Raw genomic sequence first — 21,815 nt, forward strand, 5'->3', positions numbered from 1 at the left:
TCTTGCCTCCAGTCTTGATGCTCTCAAGTATATCTTCCACACTATTGTTGGGATGGTTTTTCTAAAAGACAATCTGTCTTGGTCTCTGCCCTCCCTCATCTATTTCAATAGCATTCAAATATCTACAGCTTACAGTCTGCCACTTAAAACCCTTCATGGCCTGGCCCTACCTACTTATTCAGCTATCATACTCTCCCCAAACCTCGCCCAACTAGATACCCCCTCTTTTATGATTATGTTCCAGAAACTACTTGCAATTTCCCTAAACCTTCCATCCCTTTGTTTATGCTATATCCTTACCTCACACACATAAACCCAACTTTGGATACGTCTTTTAAATCCTGAAGTTTCTCCTTTATCCCAGGAAGTCTTCCCTTACACCTACTATGGTATATGCCGTGATGCACCCATCCACAGCTTTCCTTCAGAACTGAAGCACTCGTTCTCCCACCTCCTGGCAATGTTGTTGGCTAACACCTTGTAGCCAAGGTCCCCTGCCTGGGCATTGCCTGTGGCTGAAGAAAGTCACATCACCCAGGGTCACTGCTCCTTCCTGCAGACAGATTGCATCCAATGACTGGTCAACATAGGAGTATATAAATTACACTTTGCCCCAGTTTGGGACAATTCTGAAGGGCCATCCAACGTCCAGAATTCCACTTGAGCTTAGCTGAGATCTTCACTGTGGACTGCATGTGAGCCAAACTTCTCCCTCTGCTCAGTAACACTTTCTTCACAGTGCCACGGGGATTGATCCTAAGAGCACTGTCTAGAAATCTCCCTACACTGATTTCCCAGAGAAATGCATTACCCTCACTCTCAGGCCAATTTGGATGCTTTGTGCTCCCATAGATACATAACAGTCTCTGGATAACTCTCCGGTATCCACATTCTACTATAAGTCACTAACAAGTATTATTAAATAATTGTGTGTGGACCTTTCCCACTAATTTCTAAGCTTCTAGAGTATAGAAACTATTTTTATCAAAATTTAAGATATATACCTAAGTTAGCCAAATTATTAATAATAGTTAATAGTTAATATTTGGGGAATACATGCTATGCACCAGACACCTTATTTTCACATGAAAAAAATGAGTTGTGGTGCTGTGCACAAGATCACAGGTACTAATGTGAGTAGAAGTCAATATCTGAGCTTTGATCTCATAACTGCCCCCCATATGGCCATCCCTTAATAAAGGGAAATCCATCAGTTAATTTCTAGAATTAAATAAACTCAAAGAACATATTCTAAGAGATAAAATACGTGTCTTCTAATCCCATTTCCATCTTTAATAATCTGAATGTCCATGGACACATTATCTCATCTCTCTGGTTCTCAATTTTCTGTCCTTTAAATTAAAGTATTTGTAAAACTCTTTGCAGCCAAAAAATTATTTTCTAAAACACGATTACCTTTATGTATACATTTCTTTTTTATTTAGTGGCCCTTTAATTCTTTGATAAATGATTACATTTTGATCTCTCTAGTAAACACTTCAGTAAGAGTTTCCTTCAGTTTAGTGCTTACAGTGACCTTTTACTTCTCATGAAACATTTGCTGGTCCCAATACTTAGAGTTAAAAAACAAATACACAACCACCACCACAACAACAAATGCTTAAAAGTAATAATAGATTATGTGGGGTTGGGGAGATGCTATAATCTATGGGAAAGAGCTCTAGAACAGGAATCAGAAGATATGGGAGATATTAAATAGTGAAGCCTGGCTTCACTGTCTCTAAAACCAATTTGGTTGTATCAGTCAGTGTTCAGTCAGGGAAACAGAGCCATGATGAGTGTTATGAAATTAAGGGATTTTTTATACAAATAACACCTTACACAAATGTGAGATGAGCTGGGGAAATGAAGGTCTGGAAGGTAAAGGAGGAAAATCAGATAAAGTCACTAACACATATGCTTGAAACCTGGCGTGGTGGTGGACAAGCCAGAGCTTACGGAGAAATCCAAGAAACCAAGCACATCCATCCACCAAAGTGGGACCACAAAGGGGGAAATCTAAGGAAACCTGTCACTTCAGTGTAGCTGTGTTACCTGGGGGTGTGCAGTCAAACATCTGGTGGTAGGTCTGGAGCTGTTGCCAGCATGAGGAAGGCGGGCTGGACGCAGAGTGGAAGAGATGACAAGCTGGGAACTGTTGGGCGTTCTATCCCTGAACATCACTATATCTAATGATGATCTGAGAGCTGGGCCATTGCTTTACTTCCACCTTCCAAATCTCCCACACAGTCTTCTTTTGGCCAACTCTAACTTGGAACCATACAAGGAAGGAGATTCTGGGAAACATAGTTCCCAGATTAACCAAGTTGACAGTAGCACAATCTAGCTATACCTTGAGCAAATCACCTATTACTTTTATACCTGAATTTGCTCATCTTTATGGGAATAATCTCTCTCCTACCATAATCACCATTTTTTTATAGGGACTCAATGAGAAGAATATTCAAACATACTTTATATTGGACGAACTTAAATGCCGTGCAACTATGAAAGATATTTAGATATTTTTAATTCAATTTTTATCATACCTGAGAAACTTATTATTGATTCAATAAAAAATTTTTCTTATATTTCAATGTTGAAATCCACCCCCCACTGTCCCAAAAGTGCCTTTTACTGATTGGTATTTATCTATTTATTTCTTTGGATTCAGGACCAGTCCAGGTTCACTCATTGCATCTGTGGTCTCTTTATTCTTTTGCCTAGAACAGTCTACCATACACCCACCGTTAATATTTTTAAAGAATGCAGGTCAGTTTTCCTCAGAAATGTCTCTTTCTGGATTTATCTGATTTATTCCTGATGAGATTCAAATTAAATCTTTTTGACAAGAATGCTATATACATGATACTGTGTACTTTTCCTTTTATCACATCAGAAGGCACAAAAGGTCAAATTGTTCCGTTATTGGTTGAGCTAAGTTTATTTAATTCACTTAAGGTTTTGTTTTTGCAATGGAATGTATAGTCTATTAAAGAAAATTCTTACAAAATATCGTAATGTTTAGAACACATAAAGCTGATCTATTTTAGTTGAAGTTGTTGTGGGGAGCTACTACAACAACCCTTTGGCCCTCCCCTTGCTAGTGCCTCAGACGTTTGTCGAGCACAGTTTAAAAATCATTGTACTATTTTATTATAACTAAAAAAGTAGAGATTTACCAATTGGAGATAAATTTAGTTGTATTACTTTCAAGTATAGAAAGAAAAAATTATATAAAAAATTTCCAGTTTCATTAGAGGGGCATAGTTTTAGTGAACTTATTTTATTGGATCAAATGATTTTGCATGCTAATATTCTCCTTCTTAGCTACAGTTTGTTCCGTAAAGTTAATTCCTTTATCTTTTTATGGTATTAACTTGATTAGTAAATTCTTTACCACACAGAGTATAATCACAAGCTTAAAGATAGCCCCTCTTTGAACCAATAGAAAATTTGTATTAGTAAAGTCTGAATGATAATGTTTAACTATTTATATTATAATCTTTATATATTTATAATGTATAATAATAAATTATATATAATTTATATAAAAATAAAAAATTATAATAAATCTATAATATTTATAATGCACAATTTGGGAATATTCTTCATATTTTATTATGTCCATATTATTTGTTGGAGATGAATGATACTTTCAGAGTAGAACTGACTATTGCTATGTTAAAGCCTTGTTCTGGAAGAGATTCCGCATGAAGACATGAATAGAATGTTTGAAACAAAATAGCTAAAAAAACAACTTGAAAATAATTTAGCCATTAAATATCTTTTTGTGCAAAGTTTATTTTTTGGCCAAGATCTTTATTGGGAAGCAGTTTGATGTAATGGGTAAAAACATTGTATTGGGAATCAAGAGACATGAACTCTAGACTTGGATCTGTAGTTGGTTTTCTGAATGACCTTGGACAAGTTACTTCATGTTTCCAAGTCTCAGGTCCTCAGAAGTAAAATGAGGAGGTAAAAATGCAGTCTTTCCAATTCCAAAATCCTTTTTTTTCCCCAACCATTAAAGTAATTCCCATGTCATGTATGTATTTCAAGGACAAAACAAATTAGTGTGGATTGAAAAGAATTCTCTTGAGCCTCCCATGAAAATACAAACCCTGCATTTTTGTAGGTATTGCAAAACTTGTTTCACTCTTTTTAGTGAAATGTTTTTCATTTCTCTGATCCTCTGAGCTTACATGGTCCTGGCTGGAACCAGTAGCAGATGTGTTGAAATACTAAGAGGAAAGTTATTTTTCACAGCAGTTCTGGACTGATCAAGGTAGAAAAAAAATATATAGGGAATCTCCTGCTAGTTTCTACCTTCTTGAATTTTTGGCCCAGATATGAAACTCAAGGCTGTAAGTAGTTTTATTTGTATTTTCAAATAATTTCCCCAACTTGGGAGGTGTGTTACTTTCATTTAGGCTGTGATTTTTGCTGTGGTTATTTCCTAAAACAGAGAAGGAATTGTTTTATTCAACAAAATTTGTATTTTTTACTTTTTAACTGAGATGAAATTTTTAAAAGGAAAAAGCCATGGTCTTACAATGCACTTTGTATTTTCTTCAGGTCTTCTAAGGGTCCGGAAAAATCTCTTGACTTTAATGCAGGTTAATGTCAGTCTCTAGAGTCTTGGGTTTTTCCAAGCTGACAAAAACAAATGCCCCAGTGCTGTTAGATCTAAGGATTCCCAGAAGATTTCTGCTCCTGAATGAGTAATGCTGGGACTCAGACAACTGCTGTCTTAGAAACTTATAGATTGGCAAAAGTTGCTAGAATCAGCTAACACTGCCTCCAGGAAATAGTCTAGGGAGATGTCCTGTGGTCCCACTGCTGGGGGTCCTCCTAGTGTTGCCCACCACTGAAAAGATGAAGACTCTATCTTCAATGAGTGAAATATTTGTTATTTTCTATTATGTGCTCTCCTAGGATAAAATGTCCACAGAAATTTCAGTACAATCATGTATGTGTATGTTCACACATGTGCATACACATGTGTGATAGGGATAGGGGAAGGGGTAGGTAGTAGACAAACAGACAATTACAATGCCATGAGCGTAGTGAGTTCACTAATAAAGACAAGTATGGCATGAATAAGGGGACCTAATCAATTTGGGGAGGTTAGGAAAACTTCCAAGGGGTGGCCTAAAAATGGCAAATTGGAATTACCTGGAGAAATAGTTCAAAGTTGGAGGTAAAAGAGGTAATAGCATATGTGAAGGCTCATAAGTGAGACCCAGCATGCCTTGTTAGGTGAACTGCAAGTAGTTAGGTATTGCTTAAGCATAGAGTGTAAGGGGGTAATGACAAAGCATGATGCTAAGAGCAAAGAGGAGAGCCAGACACCTAGTAATATGCGGGGACTTAGGACTGGCCACTTGTGATAGCCTCTGAGGGCAGCCCATCTGAAATGGTCTTCTCTCACATCCCAATCAAAGTTTTTTTTTTTCACTCAATGTTTTGATTACTCTGTTCAATAAATATGAGCAACAACAATGTGCAAGATGCTTTGGGTGTAAGAAAACCCACAGAACTCAACTCTATCCTTCAAGAGCTTCACCTCTTTGCTGACTTGATTTTCTTTATCTTTAAGTCTTAAGGAGCTCAGTCTGTAGAGCTCTGTTTTTTAGATTGGGTAAGGAGCTCCTTCTATGTGCTCTCCCTGTGCTCTGTGTATCTTTATCAGAGTCCTTACCACACTGCATTGTGATTGGCTATTCTCTGTTATTCGGCTGCCACCTCTCGGATGGCAGGGACTTCTCCACAATGCTTGGGATCTATCTGGAAAGGAAGCACTTGCTAATAAATATATGAAAGACATATTAAGAAAGATATTTTTTGTGCATTCAACAAACACAGCTGGCTACTAAATGGCAATTATTCATCTAGACACTGGTAATTCAAAGACCAACAAGTCAAAATTCCTGCCCTCGGAGGTTTATGGTATAGAATGGCAGCATATGACAGTTTTCATGTAAGATTTTTTGATAAAATGCTATGTCCTTTAGTTTCTTGGATTGTTGCTTGGATGAAATTCATTTGCCTGATCTATTCAACTGTAGGCTCTTCTGTTTGTTTTCTTAACCCGCAAAAGATGTGCAAGAATTTCTATATTGCATGATGCCAAGCAAATGAAATAAAATGTTAATAAAATAGATACACAACGTACCTTATTTCTAGGCCAACTGATCCTGGAAAAGCATGCTATGTTGCTGTCACTGATAAGTAGTTTGTGGATCACAAGGACTAAATACTTTGCCTGTAATTTTGATAGCTGACATTAGGTGACAGTAAACTTTGATTTTATAGAACTCATCATGAGTGAATAACTGAGAGCTTATCAGAAAGTATAAGATTTAGTTAATTATATTTTTTGAGTAAAAATTTCAAAATTGTGAAAATGAAAATATAAAATACTGATTACTCTGTAAATTAGACAATACTTTTTCTCTCTAGATGATTTATTTCTTTTATAAGAGCCTTTACCCAATTCAACCATAAACATCATAAAACTATTTTTAATAATTATGCCGAGTGCCAACAAATATCAACATTAAATGCATCAACTACAAACTCTATGTTGATAGTAGCATCATAACATTCAACTTTAATGTCAATTGAGCGTTACTCCATGTCACATATTTGCAAAGTGCTTAGATATGTCTCTTTTGGTGCTAATATCACAAATGCCAATGTTTATGCTGGTCTGTTCATTCTCTATTGAAAGAATCAAAAGTGCTGTTTTATTACTTGCCTCAGTTGGAAGCTTCACTAAACAGCTGGATAAAGAATAATTTTAGTCTTATTCATTTTTAGACTGCAAATGAAAACAACTTTGTTTCTCTCACATACCCTCATGATCAATTCTAGGGAGAATTTTCTAGATCTGAAGATCAGAAGTTATATAAACAATTGGAAGTCACATCATTGTTATAAAATAATTATTTTAACAAACTATGCTTCAAAAATAATAGACGCGATTAAAGATCAAATTAATAGTTTGTACCTATTTCTAATCTGATTTTTAAAGTATACCTAGTGTTCTTAGCAGAAGATTTTATGCTTCCTTAACACCCCTTATCCTAGAAGATATGCTGATAATTAGAGACATTAAGTCAATATTTTCTTGGCTTGTTAATAAATAATAATTATAAAATATATAGTTGTCCAATATCTGTAATTATTTTATTTCTCTTAGTTGGATATAGTTTTGCTTTAATCTACATAACCTGACTAAACTTACTCTCTTAAAAGTTGTTATAATTCTTTTGAAATCAGAGTCTGCATTCATTCATTTATCCAGCCAGCCAGCCAGCCACCAAACATTTATCGTGTTGCTATTATTTCCCTGATACTACTCAGTCGTTTCCAAACTAGAGTGTGCATATAGTAGACTATAGATTTATGAATCTCACATCCAGAGTTTGTGGTCCTTGGATAGGTACCTACATAGCTCAGTCCTACCAAGCATACCCAAATGATGCTGATGCAGAAAAAACACTTTAATGACGCTAAATGGAGACACCATGCTTGCTGGTCTTGTGGGGCTAATAGTTTAGGAGAAGCAAGAAAACATAAGATAGTTGGCGTAAAACAAATGTTTCACCTGCAGTATGTTTTAGCAAGTCTGTCTGTTTTTTTGTTTTGTCTTGTTTTGTTTTTTCATCAAGGAATCATGGGCCTTTTAAAAAATTTGATGGAGCTATGAATCTTCTCCCTGAATAAATGAACAAACACAAAACTTGCTTACATTTATGTGTGATTCAGCTCCACAGTAAGAACCCTTGGAATTAGGCTATAGTTGGGCACTAAATAAAAGTGGTCAATTTGCCTGGGATTAAGGATGGATGGGGTACATTGGAGAAGATTGAAGGGGACCAGGAGAGACTTTGTAGAGGAAATCCTTGGAGATTTGTGAAATATGATCAAGTGTTCACGAGGCAAGTATGGAGGATGGTGGCAGAAGGAGAAAAGTTAGAGAATAGCAACTATCTTGTATATAGGGCTTCACTGTGCTACAGAAAATGGAGGGCTGTATTACACGATAAGGAGTTGGGACTTTACTAATTGTGGAGAGAAATAAGCATACTGATGATTTTGGTCAACAGCAGAATCTGCTTATGCACACTGGAGCCTTATTTTCAGAATTTATAGCAACACATTGTCCAAGTACAACAAGAGAAAGTATTTCCTCTGCAAAATCCTCAGACAATGCCTCTCAATGGTTTTCAACATTCTACTCACCCTTTCCTCTCTCTCTGTCTTCCCTTAGGGGATGCTGGAAAGAAAGTTTCTTACTGCTCTTTAAACAGAAATAAAAGTGAGAACAAACCTACCTCCCTTGAACTTGTTTATACTAAAAAATCACTGATTTCGATCACAAGTTTTACAAGGTCCTGACTTAATTTTTGCTAAAAAGCAAACCCATAAACTCTGAGATGGCCCTTGGCCTGGTCTTTCAGGCACCAGAAGAGGGTCCAGTCAGTGAGCTGCTCACTAAGGGCTGACTCTATCAGCCACATTTGATGCCAAGGGAATTGAAATATGTTTAAGGGACAGTTTGTGTTTTTTAGTTTAGTTTTTAGGGGTCTTAATGCCATGTAATTCATTTTGGCACTAATTTTTTTTATGTATTCTTAGAAAAGGGGAAGAATACTGGAAGAACTTTATTTTGAACAAAAAACAGAATCACTACAGTGTGTATTTCTGAACTTGGGAAGTATGGCTTCATTGTCACAGATTTCATGAAAATAGCTTTTTTAAAAATGTACAAAATAGAGTGTACTCTCTCAGCGCTACGCAAAGGCACTCAGAGATAAGAGTGTGTGAGTTCGCTATTTTCTTTGGAGGAAGAATTTATCATGAGTTTTGGACGTGGTCATTCTTCATGTCGTTGAGAACCACTGAGACCTATATTTTACTGGAGTTTTGAAACAGGAGTCACTGGTAACAACATTCCCTGTGTGAAGAGCTTGAGAAGACATGGGTGGTTGATAAACTCATTTTCATCAAAGTTCTACATTATATTAATATTTGTAAGTTAAGGAAGAGACATTAAAATACATATTGTCAAAACTTAAATAGATGAAAAATTAGTGTACAATTTATGCATGTATAAGGAAAGCTGATATATAAAACAATCATATTAGAATCATAGAATAGATGAAACTGGATTCTCTGAAGTTTCTCATTATTTGGGCTGATGTTTTCTGTAACTCTGGAAATTTATCTTTCTTAATCACAGCACAGATTCCTATGACTCTTGCTATCTCAAGCATTTTTCACACTTGCACATCTTCTACTAAACATGTTCAAAGGTAAATAACATATCTACCTCACAGCGTCTGAGGCTTAATAAGCAAATAAGACAATGTATTCCTTCTTAGCACAATGGTTAGGTTAATATACACAAATTCTGATGATTCCCCAGTGATCCAATTCCATCTGAGAACAAATGACACCAATAAAGGAAGATTGAATGTGATAGAGAAAGCTTTCAGGAAGCAGAGATGAGAATTAAAGGATAGGTCGGCATGGGTGATCTTTTCGGGGATTTTTCCCAGTATCGATTATGGGTAAAGAAAGGAAAAAAACATGTGCTGGCTTCAGCCAATAAAGCACCCTATTATATGACAAGAAAAACGTAGGATTCTCTAAATATTGGAATTTTAATTTATTAAAGAATAAACATTTGAATTAAAGGATCATTATTGAGGCATCTGGTTTCAAAATAATGTAGACCTTAAACTAGGTTGTCAGTCAGCAAAGCAACTCTTTGGTTTCTTGTTCTTTGTACTTAATATTCTGTTTGCTCTATGTAAAATGTGAAAAAAGTTCAAAGGAAATGAGGCCTTATGGATTTGAGAAAATTGATCCTCTTCATCTTTAATTTCTCCAACTTTTAGCCTATATGCATGTCTTAATTAGCTTTGTCCCTATCTCGTTATTTTTGTCACTCTCGGTATGCTTATATGTGTCTATCAACGTCATATACAATTATACTTGTTTAATTTAGACTTCTAAAATTCATGTTTACTGAGCCATTGTGTGTTTTATGGTTACTGGTTAGGGGAGTTTGGTTTCTTTGTTTAATTTTTTATTAATATTTGTCAAGTATTTACTCTACATGTGACAATCTTTTTAAGGACTTTATATGTATTACTTCATTTGATCTTCACAGCAATATTAGAAAGACATTGCTACTATTAGAGCCATTTTACGGATGAGGCAACTGAGGATTAGAAAGAATAAGAGCTAGGTTGCAAACCCAGACAACTAAGTTCCAAACTCTGTGGCTATGTTATACCATCTCTTGAGACACGAGTGTACATGACACATTCTTACTTTTCAGAATCTAATGTTTTGTTTATTTATCTTTTGTGGGGAAAGAAAGGAAAGAAGGAGGAATTTTGGTTAATGACTGTATTGTCAGTTATTTTCTTCATTCATGCTTATTTTGTACCAAACTACCGATGTCTGCTTGATCTTGATGTCTTTTTAGGTATCTGTAAATCTCTATCATATCCTTCATTCTTGATTAGTCAAACTGTACATTACTTTAATCTTCCTACTCACACCCTCTTTTCTTTTGAAGCTTTTTCTGAACTTTTCTTTCTACTTGTAGATTTATATCCATGTATGTAGATCATTGTCATACAACCATCTGTTGTAGGCATATATTCACTCATTTTTTCATAAGTGCACTGACTTTGCTTCATATATTTTTCTATCATTTTTATCATATACTCATTGATAGGCTTTTGCAAATAAGTAAATAATTCTGTTCAATTATGGACAATGAAGAAACGAATATATCTTCGACGTGAAAAACAGTGTTGCACATAATGACACAGACTTAATAGAGCCTCCTCCAACAGAGATCACAGTCTTAAGATTCAACATTGGAAAACAAACCCTTTATCTTCTAACAAAGAAGATAAGGCTATTGAAACGGATTTTAAAAATCAATGCCCAGGTTCCAGAGGGAGTTATGCAATAGAATAGACACGTGTAGATATAGGTCCCTTTGTAGAATTTGATGATCTCATTTCTCATATGGACTCTAGTATTTACTTTAATGGGTTATTCCACGAGCTATTTCTTCGAATGTCTGTTGGCAGCCACAAACTAATTCCATCCTCATTATAGCAGTGCCCCAAATATGATTCGAGCAGACCATTAGGTCATTAATATTGGACAAATTTCAAATCAGAAAAAAAAATGACCATGGGGCTTGAATTGTAAAACACAGTTGTATTATTAAAGTTAAACTGTTAGTACACGTAAACCATCTCTTGAGATGATTGAAACTTAATTCTAAACAATTTGAACTCTTAGTTCATAATCAACTCAATAAATATTTATTGAATGCCTCTTATGTATATATATTGAGCTTATGAAGATGGCTAAGACATGAATACTTCTCATTAGGAGCTTACAGTCTGGTGAGGAAAAAAAGGCACATATATAAATAAAAATACTATAATGGGCAAAATGAGATGTGCCACAAGAGAAGCAATTTATCTGTGCAATGACAATTTAGAGGAGAAAGAAGAGAGAAGCCTTCCTCTGTAATATTTGTGCTGGTCTGAAGGATGGTTGATTTTGGACTTGTGAAGATAGGGAGAAAGGAATCCATCCCGTAAATCTCTTGTCATTTAAAAGCTCAGGATACACTTGGATAATCCTGAACTAAAGAGAATAAAATGTTTATCTCCAAGATGCTATTTTGGAAAAAAAATTAAAAAAGATTATTTAGCTAGAGATAATTTCACTATATTAGCAAAGTCTAATATAGGGCTCAAGTCTCCCCTTGTGCTAAGAAAAATTTTTGTTCTTCTCTTTATCTCAAGGCTTCCAGTCTTAGTGTTTTCCACTGTAGAACTCTATATACTTAACAAAAGGGCATTTTATGAAAACATAAAGAATTTCAGCCTCAAATACTAATAGGAAAAAAAGGAATAAAAATCTATCCTATATGCTTAGTATCTGAATAAGTTCATTGTCTGCCTTATTCACTTGATGTTCCCAACACATTCAAATGACTGATGGAATCCCCTTTCTTATCTTCTTTTTATGTTAGATAACCTCAAAACTCAATTGTGCCATGAATTTCACAACCCTTTTATTGAAAATATCCTCCTCATCCCTCTCCAAATGTCCATGTCCTCCGCAGCCTCCAAAGCTAATCTCTTCCACTAAACTTTTTAAGCAGGTTAGCATCTCCTGAATTTTTCCCTTACCCTTTTTACTACAGTACTAATTATTTGTATATCTTCCAATGAATTTATAATGCCAAACAAATGCCTAATCTTGCTCAAAGTCTACAGTAAGGCAAACACTGTCTTCTTTCTATATATAGATTGACAGGAGAAATATTGTCTTTATTTTCAGCAGAAGATGCCACCTGTATCACTTAAACTCAGTGCTAAAAGACATGCTCTGATGATGGTATCCAGCATTTTCAATAGGGCAGAGGTGGGTCAGGGAGGGTGGTTAATCAGACAGCCCCAGAGCAGCAACCAGGAGACATAGCCGTGTTAGGAAACTCTGTCAGATTGAGTCATTGCTACCAGGCACTGAAAGAGAACCGTGGGGGTCATTTTGCATTTTCTTCAAGTGATTGTGAGAAAGACAAACTAGTTCCATATGGTGGCAGGGAGAGAGCTCAGAGCCAAAATAAAAATCTGCTCAGCTTGTCAGTACGTAAGACCTTAAAGTTCAGATATCTGAGAGTCTGTCTACTGTTTCAAAGAGCCAGGGCCAAACTTCAATTTGTCATACACACAACTCCCACTGCCTTGGATAATGAAAGAGACTCTTGCCTCCCTGAATACAGTGAAGATGTAAAAATGTCAGAAGTATGGAAATCTCTTAAGTAGACAAAATTAGCAAGAAACTGGATGCATGAGATTGGGTTGCCTATCTTAAAGAAAAGAAAACCATAGACTCACTTGTGTGATACACAGGTGTATTTTGAGCCTGTTGTTCCATAAGAGAACACACTGTTAGCCTACATTCATTAACAAATGATTTATTTTTTCTAGTTATTGAAATTTCTGTAAGTGAAAGAAAAGGGGTAACTATATTTTCATCAAGAATGACTACAGATTCATGACCAATTTCAATGTGCATGTATCTGTTTCATTTTCCTTTAAGGTGCTAAATGAAAAAACCAATATGCTGATGTTCTTTAGAGTCACCAACCAAATGGTACTCATAAATGTTTTAATCCCCCTTAATTAGTAAAAATAAGTTTAAAAGGATGAATACCACGATTTTACTTTGTGACTGCTCTTTTGGTCACGTCTAGTTGTATTCTTTGAAGTTTTTGCGTTGTTATTTTCGGGTTGTTGCTCTTTTTCTTTTTCTTTTCTTTTCTTGTTTTTTTTTTTTTGGCATCTTCCATGTTTCTGTCCCTAAGCCAGATACTTTGCTCTGGTATAACGTTTGGTTTTTATCTCCCGACACATCATCCTTCATGTAAGCTGCATCTACGCTGGCTGAACACAAGAAATAAATGTCCAGGATTCCTGGGGACATTTGGGGGAAGTATCCTCTCTATTGAATCACAATTCAGGTTCCCTGTCACCATAGTCAGATGCAAAGCTAACTTTGGCCCTCTGCATATTGACTTTTATTTTGTGAAGTGAGGTTCTCTTAGCAGAATAGAGAAAGCTGTGGGTAGTTAATTATACATAAAGGCTTTAGAAATTAGCCAGAACCACTATTAAAAAGAACCACCTAAAAATTCTGTTTCAGCCTCAATTCAAATAAATTTTCTTATGTAATTAGAAAAGATACTTGGCATTAGTAAATGGCCAGCCCTTAGTTTGCCTGTATCAAATAACCAACTACAGTTGTTGCCTTTGGGTCAATAATTGCTATTCTGTGCTAGCTAAATAGCTGCTAAGAAAGAATGAGCCCCTTAACTATGCAGAGGGTCTATCCTTGACTACACAGTTGCTCCTAGAATCCTTGTGGGATTCCATACAAGAGTAGTTGTCTCATTTGTAAGTTTCTTAAAATAGTGTTAAGAAAAATGAATTTTATGAAATGCCATCTCTGTTTCCCAGTGCAAGAGAATAACTGTCAGTGGGGTGTCTCTTCCTTAGAAAAGCATAAGCAGCTCCCCTGGGACATGCTGATAAGATAGACATGGGGGGAGGAATACAACTGTGTATAAATTATAAGTTCTACTCAGTCTTGTACAGTGAAAAATCCACTATTCCTCAAAATATTGGTCTCTTCCACTTTCATTTATTTTTTTATTGAGAAATAATTGACATATAACATTATATTAGTTTCAGGTGTGCAACATAATGATTTAATGTATGTATATATTGCAAAATGATCACCACAATAAGTCTAGTTAACATCTATCACCACACACAGTTAAGTTTTTTTTTCTTATGATGAGAACTTTTAAAATCTACTCTTAGCAACTTTTAAATATACAGTACAGTGTTATTAACTATAGTCACCACGCTGTACATTACATCCCCAGTACTTATTTGTTTTATAACTGTAAGTTTGTACCTTTTGACTACCTTTACCCATTTCTCTCACCCCTCGCTTCTACTTTTAAATTATTGCAACCAATATGTCCCAATGTTTACATTACACTATCATATGATTCTTCTCCACTTCTGCTTTTGTTTTAAAGATTCCTAATCTGGGAAGGACCTTAAGGAAATATTTTACACCTTATTAGGCTTTTTCCTTTTTTTCAAAATAATTTTAGCTGAAGGATTTACCTTAAGCTTGTTTCTATTTTGAATTTATTCACTGATGTCAGTTGGCTATGCACACAATACAAATAAATCATTTAATAAAACATAAGAACTAATAAGAATTAAGACATAGCCTTTCTTCCTTTATTCTATCTGTATAATATTTCAAACATGTTTTCATATCCTGGAGTCTCCGAGAAAATGAGAACAAAAACAGAACTAGAAAGTAGATCAAGAAGGGTGTACCAGTGTGTAAGTGTATGTATTTTTTTAAATTATTTGAGTTGGTTGGCAAGGAAGTGGGATCTTGAGTACTTAGCTAAATGAGATGTGAAAGCCATTCCTCTGAAAACGTGGGCCAGGTATATTTTGTTTGTTAGGGTTATTGATATTTGGGCTTGCTTTTATTTGGTACCTTTAGCCTACTGAAAATTAATTATACCCATCATTCATTCACACCCATCATTCATTTATTCAGTGAACATTGAGCCTGTCCTCTGGATCAAACCTTGTTCTAGATTCTGATGATACAAAGATGAGAAAGACACAGATTATGCCTCAAAGAGCTCACAGTTTATTATGGGAGAAGATAAATAAAAAGACAATTAAAATACAGCACAATAAGTTTCATTGCAAAGGTATTCATCTGATGTTCTTTGAGGTTATACTTGAAATGAATCATAAAGGATGAGTAGGAGTTCAGCAGCTGGAAAGGCCTTCCAGGAAAGGGCCTTCGAGGAAGAGGGGAAGCACACGTAGATGTACAGAGAAGTGGGAGTGTGATGCTTTGAGGGAACAAGTGATTGGTAAATCTAAAGCATTATGTATGTGTGCAGAAAATAAGAGAGAGAAGGTGTGGGGGTATGAGGGTGGTGTGGGAGAAAGTAGGCAAGGGCTAGATCTTCAAAGTCCTTGTAAACCACAATAAATAAGGAATTTGGACTTTATCTTTCATGTGTTAGGAGAACAACTGAGGGAGTTTAACCAGGGAAGAGGAATGATGAGATGCATGTTTTTGAATGAGCCACATGGAACTTGGATTTTAGGGGCTCAAGACTCAAGGCCATGAGACCAGTCGTAAGACTTCTGCAATAATTCAGAGAAGAGCTGCCAGGACTAGAAGGCTGACCTTCAAATCTTGATTAAATGGATCTAGAAGAATGTCTCTTTTTACTCACAGATTTTAATGTATCTCATTGTTGAGGTCCAGAGAGGTAAAGGTCAGCAAAACACACTGTAGATGTTTATTCTACACTTTATTCTAACCCTAACATATATACTTACATACATATTTAGAGATATATGAAAGCACCCTTAAACTTGTCACAATTGGTGATATACTCATTCAGTAGCTTCCAAATGATGTTGGAGAAGAATATGTAATGGCATGGAAAAATGGTTATAAAATTATATATGAAAAGTATGTTATAAAAAAAAAGGTAAAGGGGGCCAGCCCAGTGGTGTAGTGGTTAAGTTCGCACGCTCCACTTCAGCGGCCCGTGGTTTGCAGGTTCGGATCCCAGGCGTGGACTAACACACTGTTTTTCAAGCCATACTGTGGCGGCGTCCCATGTAAAGTAGAGGAAGATGGGCGTGGATGTTAGCCCAGGGCCAGTCTTCCTCAGCAGAAAGGAGGAGGATTGGCAATGGATGTTAGCTCAGGGCAATTCTTCCTCACACACTCACACAAAAAGTAAAGTATAATTTAATTTGTATTTATGCATGAGGAAAAGCTGTTTTGAAGGGTACAAACTGACACAAGCAATTACTTCTAGAGAGGTAGGTGAGATGGGCCTGTGGGCAAAAACTTTATGTGGATTGTTCAAAATTTTTATAAGAATATGATCAGATATTACATGTTTAAAAATAAATAATATTTTCTATTTGGATGGGAGAAAAGGAAAAGACTAAATGTATATAAGCCATAACGTTAAGAGTAGTTAAATTCAGAGATGAGATTTGGGTTGCTTTTTATTTTCTTCTTTTTGCTTTTCTCTACTTCCCAAATTTATAATTGTACATTCCTATTGCCTTTCTTCTTCTTATAAAAGCAACTATTATGAGGTTTAAACTATAGCCTTCATGTGAAAGGATAAAAGTGTAAACTATATTTAACTATATCCAGCACTTAGCAGTCACTCATTTAATGTCAGGTCAACATTTGTGCTGATTTACCTGCAAAAGACAGTGTAGAAAATCATTGTGTCCTGGAAAGTCTATCCCCATTAGTGAGCTTAAAGCTAGTGCAGGGAAAATGGTATTGACTTACCTTAATTCCGTAAGAAGGAAAGTCATCACAAATCATAGAGGAACCATGAATCAGAGTTGGAATTAGTTTAACGTCTCTCATCTAAGAGCGCCTGTGGGCTAAACTCATCCAGTCCCCATAGAGCAGGAGAGTTCAGGCCAGCAGAGTCACAGATACAGCCATGAATTTTGGAATCATTCATCTTCTTCTTCCAACTCTGATTCTATGTTCACCAAACAAGCAACTTTCTGATTAGAATTTAGCTTTCTGTGTGAAATTTTCTCTAAGGAGACCGTGAGACTGGGCCCCAGCAATGTTCCTATTTTTACTATAATTGAAGACGTGACAAAAGTCTTTCTTAATTTTGCGAGTGTATGTCTGTCTCTGAGAGGCTGAGAAAGTCATCCAATTAAAACTTCAGACCAGATGTGGAAGGTGGTGAATTCACCCAGGTAGCATGTCCCAGGACTCCATTGATGACCTTTCACCTTACTTTCCCCTGGTGAAACCCACCTCCATGTGAGCTGCCTGCAACCTAAAATGTTCAAAATTCTCAAAAATTCTACAATTTTGCCTTACCAGTGACTTTTAGCCTGCCTGTCAGAGTTTTAAAATATAAGTTTGTATGTGATAATTCAGCATTAGAAGCTTCCTTCAGCCTACTGTTAACGATAAGTTCTCTTAATCATTGAAACCAACAAAACTTGAGTAGAGTTTAATTGTATATTTGCTCTGGCTCAAAAATCTCTGCAAAATATTTGTTAAATATGTTGGCACAAGCATACAACAGTACTGTTATTTGCTAAAAATAGTATCAACCTCACAAAATAATCATGGGACATATATGTATACTTAGGTGTAAACACAAGTCAAATATATATGTGGAAGTATATATATAGCCAAATGTTAATTGATCTTTATTGTTTCTGTTTAATAATAATTTTGTTCAGAGCTAGCCTAACTCCTAGTAGTGTCTCACTCATACAGAGATGTTAGTCACCCATTAACTATACTGTGGGTGGATGGGATTCATAAATAAGACTCAGGCACAGAGGTGGTAAAATACATGGATTTGAAGGGAATATTGCTAGATGATTTTGATGAATGAGAGCAGAGGAGCAGGGTTAGGTAGCGTTAGAGAGAAGGATGGAGTCTCAACCAGAGAAGACCTTGAGTATAAAACTGACGCTACCATCAACCTTAGTATAGCTATTCTGAGCCCTGAGGAGCCACTGAAGGACCTGGGTGAGTTTGCATTTGTTCAAAGTATCCAGATGAATATGAAAGCACCATATAAGATCAAGAGGAAATGAGCAGACGTCAGGGAACTACATCAGACGATTATTGGGATTTGTTCACTAATATTTGAATTCTAGACCAATATTCTTCAAAACGTTCTCCTTGAACAGTCTGCAAAGAGTAATCTGAAATGCTAGTTGAAAACACAAATTCCTAGACCTAGTGAATTGGTCTTTTTCACAAACGACCAGATGATTTGCTGTATGTACAACTGTTGGAGAGCCCCTGATCTAGGTTAATGTAAGTTTTATATAAGAAATGTTTCTGGAGAGTAAGGTAGGTTCTTTGAAGAATGCCATATTTGAGGTTAAACAGTTGGGATTTTGAACTTAATTTTAGGGATGTCGCTAGAATGTAAGCCCCTCAAGGGCATAGCTTTTTGTCTATTTTGTTTGTTGATATATCTTAAGTGCTGAGAACTATTTCTGGTATATAGTATGTGCTCTACGAACATTTGTCCAGGGAATACATATGATTAACAGCTTGGATTTCAAAGTCAAATGCAGCTAACTCAGCCTCTCTAAGACTTAGTATGCAAAATTGGGATATTAATACCTGGATCACAGGTTTAATATAAATATTAAATAATAGCTGGAAAGCACTTAGCAGAGTGCTTGGCACAAAGCAAGTCCTCAATCAATGAGGATTGTTTTTATTGCTATTAATAATAATATTTAGTGCATCATCTGTATTCAGCATTAATGGTGATGTGCCCTAGTGCTACTCTACAAGGCATTTTTTATTTAAAGGTTAATGCTCCTAACCTAAAAAAATAAACCCCTTTTCCTTTTGTGGATCCTACATTATCAGGGACTTATGTGAGTGTGAATGTGCCTAGTGAAATAAACACCAAGCACACAGCCGTAGAGAATTTTACCTATCTGTAATTTGGAGTCTTTCTTTCCTTCCTTCTTTCCTCCCATCCTCTCTCCCTCCCTCCATCCTTTTCTCCCACTCTCTTTCTTCCTTTCTCCCTGCCTTCCTGCCTTCCTTTTTTCTTTTCATTCAGAGAGCTTGGGTCTTGTAGCAGTTTGTTGGAAGGGCTGAATTGAAAGAAAGGAGAAAATGATGAAAAAGGAAAACATTCAACAAACCGGTCTTCTGGGTTCTGTTGTGCTGTTAAATGGCTTATCTTTTTTTTTTTCTTTTTTAACTTAAGGTTGTATTTAAAGGGTCACACTGGGACAGCAGGAAAACAGAGCAGCCTGATCTTACACGGTGCTGATTTCAGCACTAAAGATGCTGATAATGACAACTGTATGTGCAAATGTGCCCTCATGCTAACGGGAGGTAAGTCCTATGGGGCCATTCTCTAAGTTATGTTTCATTGGTTTGAGGCTGGAAGTTTCTTGTCTATAAGAAAGGATTATGATCTTCTGGTCAGGAAACGTAAGAGCAAGTCCCTGGAGATCATTTTGCTCTGCCCACTAATTTACCATGTGTTCTTATGCAAGACATTGCTAGCATGTTTAGAAGTTTTGCCTCCTCCAACATCTGTAGAGGGAGCGTGCTAAGCTTTGTCCTGAATAAATTCTTTAGGCTCTTAAACTCCCAGTTATTCTACCTTCTAAATAGTCATAATGATACCCATAGTGGAAGGAACAACAATTTGAGAATTCAGCATACAGAAAAAAAAAACACAACTTCTTACAAAATGCTTTGCAGCTGTGTAATAGAGTTCATTGATCATTCTATTGAAATAGAATAAGAATATAGAAGTGTAGTTAGATCTAAAGTCATACAGTTCGGACCAGCTATACCAGGGCTTTGTGTTATATGGTAGTGACCTCTGCAAGACATTTGAGCTGGTATAGGAGAGACCATTAAATAATTTTGTATCATTGAGTAAGAAAGTGAATCCTTTTGCACCTTTTCATTATGTTCCAGCCTTCTGATTGTGTCAAAGAGAAATTCTCAATTTGGTGCTAGAATATCTGTAACATTTCTTTAGCACTTACTCAGTAATCACCCTTCTTAGCAAAGAGAGAGCAAACCCTTTGGCCTCAGGCTCAGGACCCTGCCAAGGCAATGGCACCTACCTAGAATTAAATAAAGTGTTTTTGTTTTAATTTTATTGGGTTCTATATCTGTCTTTTATTATAGCAAGTGGTATTGATTTCCTCTTTAAAGGAATACATTTTTAAATGTATTTACAATATTTGATATTTTAAAAATTATTGATTTAAAGAAAAAAATTAAATATTAATAAAATTTATAAATGGATATGGCAAAAACTGTGAAGTTGATACACGACAGACTGAAGTTTGAGAAACGCTAAGGTAAAACTGGTTGCAACTGATGTAGCTCACGCATGTTATGGGCTCTGGAAAGAAAGGAATTTGCACCAAACAACATTGTAAAGGAAACTTTTTTTCCTTGTGTTTCTCCTCTCACAGTTTTAGTGTTGCTTCCCTCTTTTAACAGAATAGCAACCCCTCCTACCTTCAACTGTTCTGATTCTCTCTCTGTGTTATTCTATAACAAAACATGTTTTCATGCTAGTAAGGAAAAAATTCTTTAAATCTAGTATCTTCCTTCCCCAAGTATGATATTGCTGCCATTATTATTACATATTATTATATATTACTGTATACATTGTACTATCTTACTTGAACTCCAAACCAAGTCTGTGAGATAAGCAGGGAGGGAAACTCTAATCTCCGCCTTGTACATAAGGAAAACAAAAGTAAATGTTCACCATTTTATCCCTGACATCTAGGGTGGTAGATTGTGGCACATAAGAACTCAGTAAAATATGGTACATGAACGAATGAAGGAACATTTGTAACCCTTGAAATCACTTTCAAATTTTGAAGCCAATGAAATGAATCATTAAGTTGACATTTTTCTTATCAATTAACAGAGCATGGAAGAGTATGGAGAGAAGGTTTTGCAGACCATCCACAAGCCCTCTATTACTACCACCACCGAATCACATCCCATTGATCCCCATCCACTGCACTTATATTGACATTTTTTCAACATGAGACCAACCCTAGTATTATTAAAGCCAACCTGTCATGATTCTGCCTCCATCATATTCTTCTCCCTAAGCTTTAAATTTTTATTTATTTATTTATTTTCCCCCAAAGCCCCAGTAGATAGTTGTATGTCATAGCTGCACATCCCTCTAATTGCTGCATGTGGGACGCATCCTCAGCGTGGCCAGAGAAGCGGTGCGTTGGTGCGCGCCCGGGATCCGAACCCGGCCGCTAGCAGCAGAGCGCGCGCACTTAACCGCTAAGCCACGGGGCCGGCCCCTCCCTAAGCTTTAAACATGCCATTTTGGCATCACATTCAACCCCATCAAATAATTAAAAGTCCTCTACATGTAATTTTATGACCCCCTCCCTCAAACAGTTGTTACAAATTTAGAATGTTTTTTACAAAGTGGTACCCACGGATAAGATTCTGAACTTTTTTCCTGAAAGAAAATTTTTCTTTTCATTGCCTTCTTGATCCCATAAATGGAATTGTCAGCAATTTTATACAAAGACAAAATGACTTTCTCCAGTTTCCTGCCCATT

The 21,815-nt window shown here is 36.1% G+C and overlaps 1 protein-coding gene across 3 annotated transcripts in view; it reads left to right on the forward strand.

Moving 5' to 3' along the window:
• ANGPT1 (angiopoietin 1) overlaps positions 1-21,815 on the forward strand; it is a 249,471-nt gene that overhangs the window by 215,497 nt on the left and 12,159 nt on the right. For all 3 annotated transcript variants that reach the window (XM_004431258.3, XM_014788115.2, XM_087447548.1), the window contains exon 8: positions 19,448-19,578. In XM_004431258.3, the coding sequence (XP_004431315.1) occupies positions 19,448-19,578 (131 nt within the window). The remainder of the gene's footprint in view (positions 1-19,447; positions 19,579-21,815) is intronic.

Source organism: Ceratotherium simum, chromosome 23, assembly GCF_057802395.1.
Source record: "Ceratotherium simum simum isolate JZ-2026a chromosome 23, ASM5780239v1, whole genome shotgun sequence".
NCBI classification, from domain to species: domain Eukaryota; kingdom Metazoa; phylum Chordata; class Mammalia; order Perissodactyla; family Rhinocerotidae; genus Ceratotherium; species Ceratotherium simum.